The sequence below is a fragment of the Pseudonaja textilis genome, chromosome 14 (genome assembly GCF_049901715.1).
Source record: "Pseudonaja textilis isolate UNSWEBS1 chromosome 14, rPseTex1.2, whole genome shotgun sequence".
NCBI classification, from domain to species: domain Eukaryota; kingdom Metazoa; phylum Chordata; class Lepidosauria; order Squamata; family Elapidae; genus Pseudonaja; species Pseudonaja textilis.
Window position 1 is genome coordinate 3,074,864 of NC_142003.1, and position 19,714 is coordinate 3,094,577.

Here is a 19,714-nt window from a genome sequence, read left to right on the forward strand (position 1 = left end):
GCGGGGTCCTTGATGCTGTCTGAGCTGGGTGGTTTTATCCAGAGGTTTCATGACCCAACTAGGTAACATCGTCGTGCTGAGATGCTGGCTAGTTGTGGAATGAAAGGTCTGAAAGTAAATAACCAAGCTCAGAGAGCCCCAAAGATCCCATAATCCTCCTCTTCCTCCTTCCCTCTGCAAACCCCACTCCCCTCTAGCACTGATTATGTTATCTAGTTGAGTCTTGAAACATCTGCAACAACCAAGTTCAGAGAACCCCAAGGACACCACAATTCTCCTCCTCCTCCTCCTCCTCCTCCTCTTCCACCTCCTTTCTCCTCCTCCTCCTCCTCCTCCTCTATGCAAACCCCACTCCCCTCTAGCACTGATGATGTTATCTAGTTGAGTCTTGAAACATCTGCAAGGAAACAACCAAGTTCAGAGAACCCCAAGGACACCATAGTTCTTCTCCTCCTCCTCCTCCTCCTCCTCTCCTCCTCTTCCTCCTCCTCCTCCTCCTTTTCCTCCTCTTCCACCTCCCTTCTCCTCCTCCTCCTCCTCCTCCTCCTCCTCCTCCTCCTCCTCCTCTATGCAAATCCCACTTCCCTCTAGCATTGATGATATTATCTAGTTGGATCATGAAACATCTGCAAGGAAACAACCAAGTTCAGAGAACCCCGAAGTCCTCCCAGTTCAAATATTCTCTTCTATCACAATGAACAGTTCTTCTGTAATCTGGATATCTTCTCTCAACTGATTCCCTTATGTGGATTCCTGCAACCATTTCCAGCACCCTTCTCCTCTAACCTCTCAGATGGTTCTCTACTTGATCCAGCAGTTCCCCTTGATTCCCAGAACCTCCCCATGGATCCAAAAACACTCTTAAAAATACCCTTTCTGCCTCCACCTGATGGATGCGATTTACGCGGTTAAATTTACTCAGTTGTCTCAGATTTTCAGGTATCTTAAATCCCTGAGGAACACCGGTGCTTAATGGTTTTCCTATGGCTTGATGCTCCACTATCTAAAATCAGTCTCGTTCGATTGAGAACACATCCATGGCTTTCTCTGCCAAGACGAAGCAAGATTGAGCCTTTTGTCCATCTTTTTAGGATGCTTTGCGCAATTTCTAAGACATGAAAAGAGGAGAATTTTCCGCAGTTGTGGTTACAGTTGAAAAATTAGCTTCCCCGCTGATTTTTTAAATTAATATTATTAAGTTAATAAGTCAGAGGGGATTTAGGGAATAAGCCAAATACTAGATTTAATTCTATTATGTTCCTTTTAAAATATAAAGAATTATTGTTATTCAAGCTTCAAGCTATTTCCAGCCTTTTTTTCCTGTCCTGGATGACTATTTCATTTTCACATTATCTGTTTCCTCATGACTCAGTCTGTAGTAATTTCAGATTGCAGCACTTTCACGAAGTAAATTGTGCTTTGTGCTAAGAATTCTGACAATCAGGATTCTCTGGATGAGCCTTCGGTAGGAACCTTAAATCGTACATTATTTCACAGCGCTGTATTGCATCTACTTTGTCACAAATAAATACCCAGTCTGCAGAAGTTGATTCTTTTTTTAAGACAATAAATGGCTTTATTATTCTAACAAAATGGAAGCTTCAAGTGCGATTTCAGGAACTGATTACATCCTGGTACGGAAATAGTTTTATCGTCGCTAAATTTCCTTCTTCGTTTTCCGAGCCCTTCTTTTCCCATTTGTCTCTGTATTATTTTGGAAAATAATACCAACTTTCTGTCTAAATAGAAAGACGAGTAGACCGAAGACAGAATTTTTACATATAATGACATTTACTCTATTGACTTTTGAGTCCATAAGGCATTGATTTCTTCTTAATATGACGCAACTTGATAAATTATATTAACAGCGCTTTCTTAAGCATCCATATTTGAAGGAGAGAAATGAGAACAGTTGTTCCAGATGTCACAAAGGGGAAGAGGATTTTAAAAAACGGTTCATTATTAAAAAAAAAGCTGAGCTGGATTAATATTTTCCAAGAAAATAAAGCCATCAATTAAAATTATAATAATGCCAAGTTACTACATTCCTCATTTGTCCACAGGGAAGATCTTATGTTCCTAAGATACCGTGAGAAGGAAGTTCAGAGCACTTACCATGGTGATTCCTCCAGAAAATCATTCTGATTGCCTAAAATAGGCCTTAAATCCATTATGGGTGATCCTCAACTTACGACCACAATTGTGCCCAACATTTCTGTCGCTGAGTGAAACATCAAGCGAGTTTCGCTCCATTTTATGACCTTCCTTGCCACCGTTGTTAAGTGAATCACTGCAGTTGTTAAATTAGTTACACGGTTGTTAAGTGAATCCGGCTTCCCCATGGACTTTGCTTGTCAGAAGGTCACAAAAGGAGACATGCAGCCATCATAAATATCAGTTTATGATATCAAGCAACTGAATTTTGATCACATGGCCGTGGGGATACGGTAACAGTGATGAAAGTTATGATTTGAATGGGGGTGGATTTTTTGTAGCCCTGACAGTAAGCGTGAAAAATGGTCATAAGTCACTTTTTTCCATGCCGTCATAACTTTGAACGGTCGCTAAATGAATTGTTGTAAGTCGAGGACTGTCTGTACTTTAATGAGCAGAGTATTTCTGTCAAAAGTGGGGCTGAGTTGAACATAAAGCCAGGCATGGAGAGAGCGCACATCTGACCGAGTTTTCTCTACCCGGGTCTCACGCAGGGATCCCACGGCCAACTCTCGCTTGGTATAAGGACGCTGTCCCTGTCAGCCCAGGAGTCCATCCTCGTTACACGGTGCTACCCAATGGGACCCTCCAAATCCAGAGAGCGCAGCCAGAAGATTCCGGAATCTTTCAATGTTTTGCAAGGAACGAGGTTGGCGAGATAGAGAGCCACGCCTATCTTGAGGTCACCCGTAAGTTTGGAACTTCACAGGTGGGGAAATTAAGACAAGGTTTGGCGGCACCTGCTACAGAACGTAGTGAGACCCTGTCTGGCATAAGCAACCAGAGCCAGTTGTGGCTAAGTCAATAACTTTATTGCTTATCACCCATGTTAAAAATCTGCTCAGACTGCTTGCTTTCCTCTGGGAATAACAAGATACAGCTTCGTGGATCTTGGGTAGATCAGACTTATGCCATTTGTGGCTGTGCAGTGACTCCAAGCTAGATCCTCCCTTGACCCCTCCTTCCAGCCTAGCTAGCAGTTTCCCCTTTACTTCCAATTGAGTTTTCTCATCTCGAGCATACAGACTAGGGGGGCTACGTAAGGTGTTGCTATCGTCCACACCGCTGAACGCTTCTGTCCTCTACAGAATGGTGGCGAGACCATCAAATTCCCCACCAGTGTCACCCTCCTGACAGCTTTAGGAAGCAGCAATTTGACATGTTGTCAGGAAAGTGAATGAAGGGACTAAAATGGCAAAAGGGGAGGGCCGTTCCCTCTCAATCCTTCCTCATTTAAATTCCACATCGATTTTGCAGTTGCCGTATTTTACTCCTTCCAGACTGCATTTGTCCTCACAAGCTGGGCTGCTTCTCTTCCCTACCCATCGCAACCCACTGTCCATTTTTCTAAAATAAATGACATTCTCCCCCCCCCCCCAAATAAAAAGAAAGTGTAAAGAAAAATTGGGGGGGTCCACCAAGCTGAGTCTGCAGCTTTTTTTCAGAGTTCCCCAATGCAATTGTTGGAGGAAATTAATACTGTTTCTCCTTTAGAATCTCTGGAGCAATAAAGAAAGGAGGATCTAGACACTGGTCCCACATTGAGATACAAAATGGGAATGCAAAGAATAACGGTTGTTTTCCATATAGACCAGGGAACCGTGGATAGTTGTCTGAGTGCAAAGGGGCAGTGGCAAGGGTCAGCTTGAAGGACCTGTGGACCTCTTAGCTGGAAGGATGGATGGATGGACACCTTCTCATTTTGTGTTGCAATGATGAGGCAGTCGAGTTGTTTGATCATGAACAACTGAATCATGATGATCTTTATTGGAGTCTAGTCTTGCATTTATACACATTTTTAGTTATCCTCCATCATTGGTTAACTTTGGTTGCTGCTTAACTTTCGTTACTGTTTAGCACAGTAATCCATACAATTAATCATCTCTAGTTAAAGTCTAACGTATGTTTACTTCCTCTCTCTAATCCTCCTTTAGATTAGTGACTTTGTTTACTTGAGTTGTATTTGCTTGGAAACATTCTTTATCTGAGGTTTGCCACCCGAGATTGGAACATTCCTGCAATTACAACTCTACAATTTTGGAAGGACGGATGGATGGATGGACACCTTCTCATTTTGGAAGGATGGATGGACGGACACCTGCTTATCAACTTTTCCAGTGTTGGGTGTTAGCTGTCTCTTAAGCCAGTAGTGGTGAACCTATGGCATGCGTGCCGCAGGTAGCACACACAGCCCTCTCTGCAGGCACACCAGTTGTCACCCAGCCCAGCTCTACTGCGCATGCATGCGCTTCCCGATGGCCAGCTTCTCTTCGGGTCTCACCGATCTCTGCAGCTTCCCCACCAGTGTGCCCTACCTTCCTCCCCCCAGCATGCCCTAGCTTACTCCTGCATTCCTGCCACCTGTGCCTTCCCTGGTCTGCACAGGGTCCACCCTCCACAGGTGCCTCTCCATGGCAGAAACAGAGGAGAAAGCCTGGGATATGGCGGGGGAGAAATACTGCGGAGATCACAAGCACCCCCTTCCGTGCCCCTTTTGGGGCCTGAAAAGCCTCCTGCACCAATCTGGAAGCCAAAACGGGGGCCAGGGCACATGCGCAAGGAATGTGTGGGGGTAGGGCACATGCCCAGGAGGTGCTTGCATTGCATTTTGGGGATTGGAGCATGCACACGTGCATTCGTGCGCATGCTTTGGCCACTCGGCACCAAAAAGGTTAACCATCACTGTCTTAGGCCTTCCACCAAACTCACACGGTGCTCTTGTGTCTAAAATATTTTCCCAGCTAGAGCTAATAAGGCCCCCTCCCTCCCCTCCCCGAATGTTTGCATCAGAGGCTGAGAGAAAGCCAGAGAGACGTTACGAAAGGGGGGAACGCGGCAATATTTTGAGTCAAATGGAAACTTCTTTTGGCTGACATTTAATTCCTGCAAACTGGTGTCAGGCTGAAATTGCTTTTCATCCTGCAGGAGACTAAACAGCCCTGGCTTAATTTGATCCATCCACCCATCCGTTCTTCTTGAAAGCCCACCGTTTGGCTTGATCTCAAAGCCCCTGATGATAATCCCAAATCGCAGAGTTCTCCTGAGAGGGACAATGAACGTTTGGGGGGTCCACCCTACGAGGGGCAGTTGGGATTATCACAATGTTCTGGTACAGTAGGAAAACTCCACAAATGTTCTGACCTTTCAGAGGGCTCTCTTGGCCACTTCTTAATGAAACCCTGGTTTTGATTCCAGATGTGGCGCCCACGTTCACCTGGCCCCCGGCAGACGCTACCATCACCGAAGGGATGAGCGCCATTTTAAGATGTGAAGTTTCTGGAGCCCCAAAGCCCGCCGTTGCCTGGAAAAGGGGTACATGCTTACTATTCTACTAGGAAACCCCACAAATTGTGGTGGCTCACCAGGACAAATGAGAAATAGCATTAACACCTTCATGTGCTGCAAGTCAAAGTGGACTGAGGCTGTTTCCACTTGCTGTGTTCCAGGCAATCAGATTCTGGCCAGTGGCTCCATTCAGCTCCCCAGGTTCCGTCTCCTTGAGTCTGGAGGTCTTCAGATCACCCCTGTCTTTCTCGAAGATGCCGGCGTCTACACCTGTTGCGCAGCCAACTCCGAAGGCACCCTGAACGCCTCTGCTTCTCTTACCGTATGGAGTAAGACCCTGCTCCTTTTCAGCCTTCATCTTGACTTAATCAGCTCTCCTTGTAGCTGATTAATTCATAATCTAATTACAAAGTGTTCATGTTATGAGGGTAGGGCGAGCATTGAGTAATGAGATTATGGTTTTCAGAAGCAATGTGGAGAACCACCATAAACATCTCACTTGAAAAAAGCAGTTTTTGACATGCTTTTGACAGCCTTCTAAGGTGGCATTCAGAGATCTCATTCATTGCAACTGTTCATCCTTTGTTTAAAAAAAAAAGGCAGTCAAATTAACGTGGCAGAACCCAACTATACTGGAAGGGAGACAGTAATACTGCAGCAATATCAACCATTAATATTATTACTGCATTACAACTTTGTGAACACCATTCCCCACTGTAAAGATCTGGAAAGGAAGTGCGGTGCATCTCAAAATCACCAGGTTAGATGGAAGCCACCCCAAGGTGGTGTTCACTGGACCGACCTCAGCATCCTCCTGATAGGGTGCAACCATATCTAAATCCAGCGTTCAGCTGCTTGTTATCCAATATCAGATCAGTTCAGAGTGAGGTTGGGAGAGGACAAGGTCTCCAGTTGGATTTTAGCACATGAACCAAACTGGTACAACACATTTTAATGTCCTGCTGTATCTTAGACACTGAGCTTTGTGCAATTAAGATGCTAAAGCGAAGTCGTTCTTTCTACACGCCCTGAAGCATCAAAAGGAAGTCTTCGACCTTTTGCAAATGGTGTTTCAGGACTAGCATGTCTCCTTATTCCTCTTGGTCCTATTTTTGTATCATCCCATCCTCTTTATAAAAATACCCAGTGAAAGCTTAGCAACAGATGAGATCTTCACAACTCACTTCCTAAAAACCTGTAGACAGAGACCCTTTGGATTTTCTCCAGTGTGTTGTATTCAGGAACTGGGTGGTGCAATAATGAGCAACTTCTCTAGGCTTGTAGTTCTTCCCAAGGCAAAACCCCAAACCAAGATGGAAACAGGCAACTTGACTTGAATTGTGGGTCATCTTCTTTTTTTCAGATCGCACTTTTATCGCACGCCCTCCAGAGGACAGCACGGTCATTAAGGGAACAACAGCCATGCTTCAGTGTGAAGCTGCCCACGACCCAAGGATTTCCATCAGGTTAGTTGTCTACACTGGGATTCTACCAGTTTGGCCCAGTTCAACCGAACCTGTAGTAAAAAAAATGCCACAGTTCAGCTAAACCGATATTCATTTTTTCTTTTTTCCTCCCGATGATCAGCTGTTCTAACGATCAGCTGTGCTGTCTTACTTCCTGTCGTACTGCTTTGCCCAGGAGCAACCATTCCAGTTTGAGACAGTAAATTGTGCCCTTAATCACATCAAGTTCTCTTTATTTTTTCCGCTGCAACCATATGCATTATTTACAATGAGCTATGTTCCACTTCATGATTTCAATATAGCCGTCCTATGATTTACTGTCAAGGTTAACACAATATCAATAAAACTGACTTGTCACAAGCCGATCCTTAACGAGAATAAAACCCAAAGCAATTTAAGGGAATTGGTTTTGCAAATCAGTTTGTGGAAGTCTTAGAAGCCTCACCTTTTTTTTTTCCCTGAGAAAAACCAACAAGAACCAAAGTTTCATCAGACAAAGTGAAATCTTTTAACTCCCAAATTCTACAAGCAGGGAATCAAAAGGCGTCCCTCTGTTTTTCATACAGAAGAATGAATATAGATATATCCAAATCTAACTAAAATGCTTCCATTCCCTTTAGAAAACATCAAACAAGGCCATTTGTCAAAAGGAAAAAAAAGAGGGGGAAAATGTGTAGATTTGACTAAAGAAGAAACTGTGTCTTAGATGCTTTTTATGCTCATAAACGCTGGTAGGATTCTGAGTCCCGCTATAAACGGTTTAAAGCAAGAATTCTATTCTACAAATTGTGACATTGAAATCACAGACATTGCTGGGGGTGGGGGGTGAGGACCAGGCCAAAACCCGACCCCACCCGCTTTCTACCCTGCAATATTTTATCTTAATCTAATCAAATCTTTATTGTGGTCAAAGAGCTGCCTTAAGAAGTTCATGCTAAGTATAATTAACATTTGCACAGTATTTTTTCGAGAGTGAAGATTTTTTTTACCTGTTGCCTAAGAAACCTCTGCAGCAGCTTTGAAAGAGAATATTCTAGGTTTGGCATAATAAATACACTTCAGTATATATACTTTATTCTTTAATCTCAGCCTTTGAGATGCCTGCCCTTCACAAATCACTGACCTTGAGTCTTGAAATGACACAAATTACCTTATTTTTTTGTAGGCACCATGAAAGACCGTATCTACTTATATTTCTTTATGTATTACTTACTATATTTAACAACAGAACGGGGGAAAGGAAAACTGTCCTGTGTTCCTTTATGTTTGGAAGGAGTTGTTTATCACACAGTATGATAAAACATATTTTAAAAGTGAAATAAAACCTTGGGCTTCCTCAATAAATAAATGAATAGTTTTGGTTCCTGGTAGTTTAGGGAGCAAACTCCAAATTCTAGACACTTTTAGTGAAGCCAAGAAAATATAACTAAAACGGGGGAGCTCTTTTCTTTTTCAAAACTTGGTTGGGTTTAGATTGCCAATCATTGCTTCAAATTTGTCCCCACCCACCTCAAAAAAATAAATGAGATACTTAATACTCTATAAAGTTCTATAGAACTCTATAAAGGAGGGTTGTATCCTTTATCACAGTTTTTGTCAAACTTGGCAAATTTAAGATGGGTGGAACTTCAATTACCCCTCATGCATAGCTGACTGGGAATTCTGGGAGTTGAAGTCCACCCGCTGACAGGATTCCGACCAATGCCCTAATTAAACCATGAGCCTTGAGCCAAGTTTCAAAAGAAATCCAGTTATTTATTAGGAACAACATGTCGGCAGATACTCTGCCTGATGTAATTTACGACCCACCTATGACTCTGTTTCCTGTCTCCCACCAGAGTGTGTCATAAATCACATTCTCCAACGGAGCACATTCACGGACTGTGGAGATCCTGCCTCTCTGGTTGGTCCCAGTAGCCTGGGATACAGCCTTGAAGAAGATATGCGTGGCATGTGCTTCTGGTTGTGGCTGCTGTTCTGCTCCATCAGTTCCCCCCTCTGCCTATGGCAACTCGAGAGCAGACCAGGAATGCTTTACGAGTTGCCACCCATCTTAAAGTATTTATCTCTGGTTTTGCCAGGTAATTTCAGCATGCTCGTTATGTTTAGCAAAATACACAGCTGACTTTAACCATCTGATGTACTGTGACCATCAGGTACACTTGGATGAAGGATACCGTGATCATCAATCCTTCCAGCAGCTCCCGAATCTCCATTGAGAAAGATGGCAGTCTCATCATTGGCCAAACGTGGTCAGGTGACATCGGAGACTACACCTGCGAAGTCAGTTCCTCGGGCGGGAATGATTCACGGGTGGCCCGAATGGAAGTAATGTAAGTTCTCACATAGTACGTTGGGATGGGAAATGTCAGGTGTGAAAGTTCAGGTTGTACCAAGTTAACACCCACCCCTCTCCTAAAAGAATGAAATATTTCAGGAAATATTAAAAGAGGCAAAATATTATATTTCCCTAATGGAGAAAAATGCTCTTGGAAAGCAGCACCCACCTTTCTTAATAGCCCCAGCAGGACTTGGCCAGCCCATCTACAAGACAAAAGACCTTCAGCTCCAGGGTGGTTGGATTAAGACATGGCCCTTCAGGACATAATAGGACCATTTAGCAGAAGATACAGAGCCCACTGCATTGCAACCTCCTAAGAACGTTGCATCACCCAGCAAACGTCAACCAAACCTGGGAGCTCAGACAAACATGACCACATAGGAATCTGACAACAGCCAATAGAATACACGTTCTTGCACAGGAACAGGAAGCTCAAGTTCAAAGCCCAAGAGAAAAAACCCTTCTCAACTCCATGGGGGTCAGCTGCACCAGGACGATGTAGTCGGTGGTCCTGTTCACCATTAAACCCTCTTTCCAATCAGCCTCCATGTTTCCAATGTCTTTCTCCCAGCTTGGAACCTGAACCAGATGGATATTTCTCCGAACAAGGTCCATAGGTGAAATTAAACAGATTTATTGGTAATCATTCTTAGACACAAGGATCTTGTCAACCAACAGTCAACGCCTGCTTGAGGTTAGATAGAAGTCAGCAGAATTCAAGGAAATGTGGACATTGTTTGTGCCTATGTAGAGATTCTAGGCTGATCCCTCTTTTAACTCCACCCCCAGTTTCTGCCACTCCTTCTCTTTTATAAAACTTGTGAAATGATGAGCAGCTTTGTCTTCCTTTATCTTTTTCTTAACTTTGGCTTTTTTCTCTCTCTTTTATTTGAGTGTATTCCTCTCTGGAGGTTTTAATTTTGCTTGAGATTCATCACACAGAAAGGCTTTCAAAATCAATGAAACTAAATTGCCTGAATAGAATATTTTATGAGCCACTATAAAGTTACACAGGAAAAGCTAGTTTACATAATAATACCAATAGTTCTCTCTGTTTAACATTCATCACTCCACAAAGAGACAGGATTCTTTTTCTTCCCAGCTGGAGTCCTCACCATGACAGTTGTCTCTACTAATCAGGACTAGCCTTATTTTTTTTAAAAAAATATATTTCTAAGGTTAATTAGGTCACTTTCCTCCAAAGGTTCTCGAAATAGCCAGAGAGAATTTTTAGCTCCGTCAAATTCATAGCTTAGTTTGTAAAAATGTGTTCTCCACACAGATGCCTGCATGCGATCAGAGCTCTTGCAACCTCTTTAACAGATCCACTTTAACAGAGTTGGAAGGGACCTTGTAGATCATCTAGTCCTCCCCACCCACCCAAGCAGAAGACCCTAGACCATTTCTGACAGATGACAGTCTGTTTGAATGTCTCAAGTGATGGTTCTCCCACAACTTCCGAGGGCAAGCTGTTCCATTGGTTGATTGTTCTCACTGTCAGAAAATGTCTTCTTATTTCCAGGTTGAATCTCTCCTTGTTCAGTTTCCATCCATTCTTCCTTGTCTGGCCTTCAGGGGCCTTGGAAAATAGCTTGACCCCTTCCTCCTCCCTGTGGCAGCCCCTCAAATATTGGAAGGCTGCTCTCCTGTCTCCCCTGGTCCTTCTCTTCCCTAGACTAGCCAGGCCCAGTTCCTGCAACCGTTCGTTCTTCGTATGTTTTAGTCTCCAAACCCCTAATCAAACGAATGGTTGCAAGTAGTTGAGAAGTACTTGTATTAATCATCTCCTCTTAACAGTTCATTTTGGATATACAGCCAGCCCCACCAAAGAAGCAGACTGTGCACAGGTGGCAAACACGAATCTCTGTACGTGACAACAATGTAAAAAAGTTGAATCTCTGTGTGTGTGTTTCTTCCGCACACCCCACAAGCAAAATGTATTTGCACCTGCCTAAAGTGCTGCACGTCGTGTTAAATTGCAAGACGAAATTGCAGGATGATTGGATCTCATTATTGCAGTTCATGAATCGATCAGAAAATGTGCTTCTAACAAGCCAACATTTCTCTAAAGGTGCCCAGGTCCTTTGATCTCTTGAACACCCAGCATTCCTCCCTCTGTGAGATTTTCCTCGTTAGGAGTTGTATTTTTCTCCCCATTCAAACGTTCTCATGAAACTGAAAGGAGCATGAATTCATCGCTCCTTGGCTGAATTTCTTCCCTCGGACCAACAAATGAAGGTCGTGAAAGAATCAGAGTGTTTTGTGGAACAAGACCGAGGAATTTCCTAACACGATCATTTCTAGAATCTAGAATGTCCATCAGTTTTGGGGAGGGAACAAAGTCCGTTTTTGCCAGCTCGCCGTACCTAACCTTCTCTTGAAGACTCCTTTGTCAACCATCTTGTTCTGACCCAGCTTCCCAAACATGACAAACCCTCTGAAGTGAACTCAAAGATTCCTTTATTAGGCACGCCAGCAGCCCCGGCAAAAAGTTTTGGCCCGAGGACCGGCCTGTAGATTTCCACTGCTCTCCTCTGCTTTCGGCACATCCGTACATCAGGCACTGGGCCCAGCTGTTCCTCCTCTTCCACATCAGCCGCCTCCAGATCTGAAGGCTGTTGATTCTCCAGCTAAGGGCTGACGGATGGCCCAGGCTCTGTCTCTGTCTCTCTCTCTCAGTTCCATTCCCCCTTGGAGCTCCTGTCCCGAGGGCCGGCCCCTAGATTTCCACTGCTCTCCTCTCCTCTGCCTTCTGCTTCCCTCCCTCCCTCCCTCCCTCCCTCCCTCTCTCTCTCTCTCTCTCTCTCTCTCTCTCTCTCTCTCTGTGCTAGCTCCATTCCCTCTTCCTCCTCAGGGCTCTCAGGTTGCCCTAACACTGACCCTGACTTCCACACCTCCTTCTCTTCCTCCGATTCCGCTGCTGGATGGTCCGGAGACCAACAGGCCACAACCCATCCTAACCCATCCTGGATTTCTGAAGAGCCTCACCTCTCCACTAGCCTAGATTGATTTCTCTTTTGAAATTGCCGGCTGTTGCCTCATCCTGTTTGGGTTTTTTTTCCCATCTGGAGGCAGGGTTGAAATGCAAAATGAAGAAGCCCATTAGAATCTGACTCCGGATTGTCTACTGTAGAGCTGCGTAAATCCTTTGGGGGGAAAAAAGGCTTCAGAAAGCATAAGAGAGCACCTCTTTTTGAATTGTGAAAGCAAGCAGGCCTGTTCCTGGCTCACAGAGCTGCTGCCAAAGCGGTTCCCAGCTGGCCCTGCCTGTTTGTGCTTCAAGAGACACTTGGCATCGCTGTTTCCCAGATGCGGCTGCTTTAATGATTGCAAAAGGAGATGCGGAGCGTACTGCAGGGGTGTTCAACCTTGGCAACTTTTAAGACCTGTGGACTTCAACCCCCGGAATTCCCTAGCCAGCATGCCCAGGGTTGCCATGGTTGGAGGCCTCCGGTATTCTCCTGCATGTTCTGAAGAACCTCCTTCAAAGGATTGGCATGGCTCTCCTTTGTAATTTGACATCTCCTGTGCCCATCAAGAAGTTTTAACCTGGCATTTGGGTCCATCTCGAGACCTTTAAAGGGCAAATACATTCCAGGCCCTTGACTCGCCAGCGTCAATTACCTTCTCACCCTGGCTGGGTGTCCACCCACTGGGATCTCTGCCAGCCTTGCAGTATTAACCAAGGTTGCCCACAATTGGATTTGAGGCCTTCTGCACAGAGAACATGTTCTGCTACAAACTAGGCTGGTTTTCGGGGACTCGAACGTAATTCTCTTCTGTGGGATCCTTGATGCTTTCTGAATGTGGTGGTTTTTCTTGAAGACATTGTATAACCCAACTAGGAAATACCATCAGTGCTAGAAGGGAGTGGGATTTAATCCCTGTTTATATACAGTAGCTTGCCCTGCCAGTTTTGGTGGGAGAGACATTTTCACGTTTATTCATTTATTTATTTTACTTGCTCGCTTGCTATGGAGTCCTTGGTGCCTCCTGAGCTTGCTCATTTTCTTGCAGATGTTTTATGACCTAACTAGGTAACATCATCAGTGCAAGAAGGACATGGGGTTTGTTTCCCTAGTTGGGTCACAAAACATCTGCAAGAAAACCACCAAGATCAGAGAGCCCCCAGGACCCCAGTTTTCAACTCCGAGCTACAAACATTCTCTTCTACCAGTTAATTCTCTTCCTCCACTTTCTTCCTCGAGCCATTTCCCGTTCCATCGCTCCACGTCGACCTCCATTTCCCGATACTGAACAATAAGAACCTGTCCTCCACCGGACGTCCATATAAAATGCTGCCGAAGTACAATCAAAATGCAAACACAATGAGAGCAGCACAAAGGCGAGGCAAGAACACGCACGCCAGCAGTGTAAACCAAACCAGTTTGAATTTCCCCATCAACAAAAGAGATTCAATAAGAACAGCTCTCAGTAATGCACACGAGCACAACTCTAAATGACACCCAGCGATATATTTTTTTTAAAAAAAACAAAACCTGTTGTGGATTTTACATATTTCTTCAGTTGCATTGACTGCTCCTACCATTTGTTCTCCTTTTATTTTCCACGCTTCATCTGAGAGAGAACAATTAAGAAGTCAGGCAGAAAGCAGATTATCTTTTCCATACAATAGAGAAAGGGTTTTCGGTTGCTGTTGTTTTTTTTAGTAATTTCCAACCTCTCTGGTGGGCTGTTATGCAGGCGAGAAAAATTACTGCTGTATCCAAAATTACCTGCAGTGGTAGAAAAACACATGTGCAGGCTTGCACAGCCCAAAGGGGAGGGAGAGCTCCTCACCTGATACCTTATTCTGAGTGCACGGGGGAAACAGAAGCAAATCCCGAATAACCAACTCAGAGGAAGGTAGAGCAATGAACAATAGCAATAGTGCTTAGATTAGTATATGTAAAGCGGTTTACAGAGTCGGCACATTGCCCCACAACAATCTGGGTCCTCCTTTTACTGACCTGGAAGGATGGAAAGCTGAGTCAACCTTGAGCTGGTGAGAATCGAACTGCTGGCGATCGGATGAATTAGCCTGCAAATACTCCGTTGTACCACCATGACTCCCTAACTCTTTTTCCAACCTCCATCTAATGGCTGGGAGAATAAAGCATGTTGAACGGTTCCAGTCAAGGAAGTTTGCGTAATCGTTAGGATGTAGTATTGCAGGCAAATTTTGCTCAGTGCCAGAACTTCGATTCCTTTGATTCTGACCAGCTGAAGATTGACTCAGCCTTCCATCCTTCAGAGGTCAGTAAAAAGAGGAACCGGGTTGTTGGGGGCAAAGAGGCTGACTCTGTAAACCACTTAGAGAGGGCTGGGAAGCACTGGGAAGCGGTAAAGTGCAATTGCTATCTTGTGACCTGGGCAGTAGGGATATTCCATCAGTAGCTATTGCAGTAATACAGGTCAAGAAGGGCTAACAAATTGTCCCTTGGTTCAAAAATTAAATCTCATGAAAAATTCTGGCTTTCAAGAAGAGATCAGACCGCCATTTGTCAGAAACGGTGTAGGGTCTCCCGCTTGGGCAGGGGTTGGACTAGATGACCCTCAAGGACTCTTCCAACTCTGAGTATCTGTTATCTGATGTCATGCACCGAAGAACAAAAAAGATCACAAGTACAGTGAGGTGTTTTTTTTTTTTTTAAAGAGAGCTTTTTTTAGTAGAAATGAATTCTCAAGGGACATCAAAACATTTGTTTGCCTGAAATTAGTTAATATTATCTGGGTGGAATTGAGAGGCCAGGAGATTTTCTTGGTCTGGGATTCTCTTTCTTTTTCCCTCAGTGTTTCTGGTTGAGAAATGTTTCTTGCAGGCCTGGTCATTTTACCTTTAAGGGTTTAAGGTCCATAAGCATGAACGGCTGCATACAGTTACAGATTACAGAAGGCCTCACTTCATTATTCTCACATTTTATGGTCTTTGAGATTAACGCCATAGACTATTTAACTGAAAAGACCATTTAACATTTTGCTATTATTACATGCCGAATATAACTGAAGAAAGGACTTTGCGGTGATGTGACGGCTTAAAACCTACCAAGTTTTTCACTCTGATGCCTACCCTATGTGTCAGACCCTGAAGTCCATTAATTCCAAGTCATCACGGTCAATATATTGTGAATTAGCGGGCAACAGTTCAGTTTCTTTTAGATTAAGTTCTTCTAAGGTTGATATCTCAGCCAATGTATTCATTAATACATCAGCGGAGAGATCAACCTTAGAAGAACTTAATCTTTGCAGAAAATCTTCACGGGGTTCATCAGGAAATTCTAAAGCCGAATTTGACGAATTTGTCTCCTGCTCGAGCGGGGTGGACTAGAAGACCTCTAAGGTCCCTCCCAACTCTGTAATTCCGTAATACACGAATACATGCCATACGTGAACGCAGGATTATTAGAAAATATTAGCTGGTGCAGTCTTCTTAAGGATCCAGCATGTTTTCCTAAGTAACGTAGACAAGATTGATGTTGCGTTTCAAGAGTCAACGAATCTCTTTGCTTTTCCGCTTTGCGATTCGAATTCGAAGTAGGCAAAACCAAATTCCCACCGTTTTTTACCTACCCCAAAGAACCCTCTTTCTAAGCCTGCTTAAGAGAACATCCCCAAGTGCCAGCAAAGAAAGACAAAAGACTACCTCTACCTTGAAAGACGTACCTAACCAGCAAAAACTGGTTTGACTTTTGTGAGTCACCGTCACACAGATTTATCTGGGGCATCAGCAGCCACTCTGCGCTAACAACCGTTCTCTCACTGTGCGTTTTCATCTTTTGTTTTGCATAATTAGGCAGCTTGTTTGACAGTTTTCACAGCTTTTCCGCAGAAACGCCACACTCTTTGGAAGAAGGGCCAGCTGTAACTCAAACTGGGATCTGAGGGGTGTGAAACAGCTTCCAAACAATGCGTGGGTCCTAAATTCACGGGGTTGTACATAGATCTTTTGGCTTTTGTGGCTGCCTGAGCATGTTTGTGGTGTAGGAAGATAATAAAGTCTCATCGCCACGATGATTGAAGCAGCCGCGCATGGTATGGTGGCTTCAGGCAAGAGGGAAGAAACCTCCCCCAACCCACCAAGGGTCAATTCAGTGACCAAGCAGGGTTACAGATGTGGCCACAGGACATGGACTACATTTCCCAGGATACCTTAACTACATTTACCATGATGCTTTCCCTTAAGGGGACAGCTCACAAGTCCTAACTAACTATCCCAAATCCCATTAACTCTAAACTGTCTGGACAGCACAACCATCGTTCCTCTCCTCCGGCTGTCACAATTTAAAGAAAAGAAAGCAATCGATCAATCTTCTGGCTTTCTCCTCACTTCCTAGCACTCTGCAAATCTCGTTCCACTCTTTGAGTTGGGTCAACTGCTCAGGAATCACGAGGAATGACAAGTGTCTTATTTTCACAGAGAGCTGCCCCATCCGCCACAGAACCTATTTGCCACCCTGAATTCTTCCTTCAGCCGCAGCGTCATCCTCTCCTGGGTGAGACCCTTCGATGGAAATAGTCCGGTTCTACATTACATCGTCGAAGTCTCTGAGAACAGTAAGTGGTGGCCAAGATCTCCCTTCACCTCTGGAGGCTTTCTGGCCTAATTTCACTTTCTCGTTTTCTTCGAAATCGCTCCTGTCTATGCAGGCAAAGCATGCGAAACCCCGGTGCCCTGCCCTGTCTGCCTCGGAAGCCATCTTTTACTTAGAAGCTTCAAGACTTGCCACATTCAGGGCCTGGGAATTTGGGAGGGGGGATTTCATAATGAGGTAGAAGACTAGACACAACAACATTACTTTCTTAGAGAGTCAAGGACATGTTGCCCTGCACCTGGAGGAGAGTGTTTGGAGGGATGTCTCCAGTTGGAACAAAGATTTGATTGGGCCATGTGATGGACTGGTGGGTGCAGGGCAGTGGTGGGATTCAAACTATTATACTACCGGTTCTGTGGGCGTGGCTTGGTGGGTGTGGCAGGGGAAGGATACTGCCAAATCCCCCTGCCCTCCCCACCCCACTAACCTGCTTTCCAGATCTGTTCTCCTGTCCAGGGCAACAAAAGAAGACGCAACCCATCAGCTGGGAGGCTGAGAAGTGATGGGGGTGGGGCCAGTCAGAGCTCGACTCCTGCAGTCGTGGGTGCTTGATCACTGGAAATTTTCAAGAAAATATTGGACAAACTTTTGGTATAAAGACTCCTGCCTTGGGAAGGGGGTTTGTCTATGGTTCTATCAGTGTTTTGGCTCACTTTTGTAGATGTGTCAGGGCTTCATCTGGATTCATGACAGCTGGAAACTTGGAAACATCCTCTTTAGTTTTAAATCTGCTGCTGTCCAAAGAAGATGTGAGGCAGCTATGGGTCTACCATCATTACTTTCTATTTATCCTTCAACCCAACTGGAACAATGGAAATTTTGCTCCTAGAAGCAAGTAGACAGAAGAATGAAATCTAAGATTTTGGAGTGGGGTAGAATGAAGAATCTTCCTATAATTTGACAGCCAATATTTGATATTAAAGATGCTACTTTGCTTGATATCCTCTACCATTATGTTAGGAAGGGGGAACATATGGCTTTCAAAATATTGCCAAACTGTGATACGCACAAATGCTGCTGATCACTAGCTCAGCTGGTGGGGCCTCTTAGAAGATGTAATCAGCCATATTCAGATGACACACAGGTTCCCTTGGGCTGTGGGTTGGACTAGATGACCTACAAGGTTCTTTCCAACTCTTGTTAATCTGTATCTATCTGTATCCCAGTTTCTCCCTTGTGCACTTCTTCTCAACCTACCCAGTTGCCTATTTGTTGCCATACATGTTTGTGATTAATGTCTCTTTCCCTTTAGTGGCTTCCTTTAAAAATGAGTAAGAAGGGAAAACGGAGCAGCTAGAAGCACTCATGGAAAAGTTGTGTGCATGTCTATCCAAGAAATCAAAGACCCCAATAGCATCCCCACTGGTGGTTGTCCTGATGGACCTGTCTAGGATTTCAAAGGGTTATTTGACATTTAGCTCACTCTTAGATCCTGAACAAAGCTCTGGTGTCTTTGCAAGTGTTTCTGAATTCCCTTTTTAACAACCAAGGTCTGGTGCTTCAGTTGTTTCATTGTGTTTCTGGTCAGCGTCTGTGCCACCACAGTATTCGGTGCAAAGATGGATAGGATTTTCCCGTTCTGAGTGGCCAGATGCAATCCAGGGATATCAACCTTTGCCAGAATCTAACTGATCGACTAAGGCAGGATTGTCAACTGGAAAACGTAATAATTCACCTCTAAAATTTGGTAAGAAGCTCAGCAGATATTTGATAATATCCTACAAAAATTGCTTTGGTAATCCCGGAGAGGATGAAGAGATTTTTTTTTTTCTGAACTCTCTCACACGCTGTCAGACAAACCCTGTGATTTTATCTGATCACATCATAATCTACCAGCATATCTCAGTGCCCATCAAATCCATGCACCTCGGTTGTGCTTTGAATCTGCAAGCACACACATGCAAAGGAGAGAAAACTAGAGAATGGATGGTGGAGCATTAATAAAATTGTATAATTGGAGGAAAAAGGAAGTGGGGGGATTGGTTGGATCAATTCTATAAACAAAAAAGAAGAATTGGGGCATCGTATCTGAATCATCTACGAACCTTATACTGCCATGAAGGAACAATACATGGGAACATCCCAAATTCTCACTTGCAAAGGAAAACAGAGGCAGGGTTACTCTCTGCAATTCTCCAGGAATCAAAAGATATTTGTAGACAGGATGCTGTGGGGTTTGTCTCTTGTGAAAAACTTAACCCAAGAGTTTGATTTTTACTGTACAGTGTATCTCCTCCCAAATGGGGTTCTATAGTTATTCCGAGTTTCTCTCCTTTTGCTTCCCAAAGCTTGACTGGCTTTCTAATAACATATAGCCAAAACAAAATCCCTAACTGAACTCATTATTATTAAGAGCAGTTGAGGAACCTGAATCTTCTAAAGTACGAATTTAAGGCAGGGGATGTTAACTTATAGTTGCTAAATCTGAAGAACGGTTACAGGAACTGGGCATGGATTGTCTCGTGAAGAGAAGGATCAGGGGAGACGTGATAGCAGTCTTCCAATATTTGAGGGGCTGCCCCAGGGAGGAGGAAGGGGGTCAAGATATTTTCCAAGGCACCAGAAGACCAGACAAGGAATAATGGATGGGAACTGATCAAGGAGAGATTCAACCTGCAAATAAGGAGAAACTTTCTGAGTGAGAACAATCAACCCATGGAACAGAAGTTGCCTTCGGAAGTTGTGGGATCTTCATCATTGGAAGCTTTCAAGAAGAGACTGGACTGCCATCTGTCAGAAATGGTTTAGGGTCTCCTGCTTGGGTGGAGGGTTGGACTAGATGACCTACAAGGTCCCTTCCAACTCCGATTATCTGT

At 44.2% G+C, this 19,714-nt stretch overlaps 1 protein-coding gene across 2 annotated transcripts in view; it reads left to right on the plus strand.

The window, feature by feature from the left end:
• Window positions 1-19,714, plus strand: part of SDK1 (sidekick cell adhesion molecule 1) — a 367,483-nt gene that overhangs the window by 209,482 nt on the left and 138,287 nt on the right. For both annotated transcript variants that reach the window (XM_087912912.1, XM_087912913.1), the window contains exons 9-14: window positions 2,709-2,903; window positions 5,410-5,526; window positions 5,661-5,828; window positions 6,863-6,965; window positions 9,122-9,298; window positions 16,724-16,860. In XM_087912912.1, coding sequence (XP_087769038.1) covers window positions 2,709-2,903; window positions 5,410-5,526; window positions 5,661-5,828; window positions 6,863-6,965; window positions 9,122-9,298; window positions 16,724-16,860 — 897 coding nt within the window. The remainder of the gene's footprint in view (window positions 1-2,708; window positions 2,904-5,409; window positions 5,527-5,660; window positions 5,829-6,862; window positions 6,966-9,121; window positions 9,299-16,723; window positions 16,861-19,714) is intronic.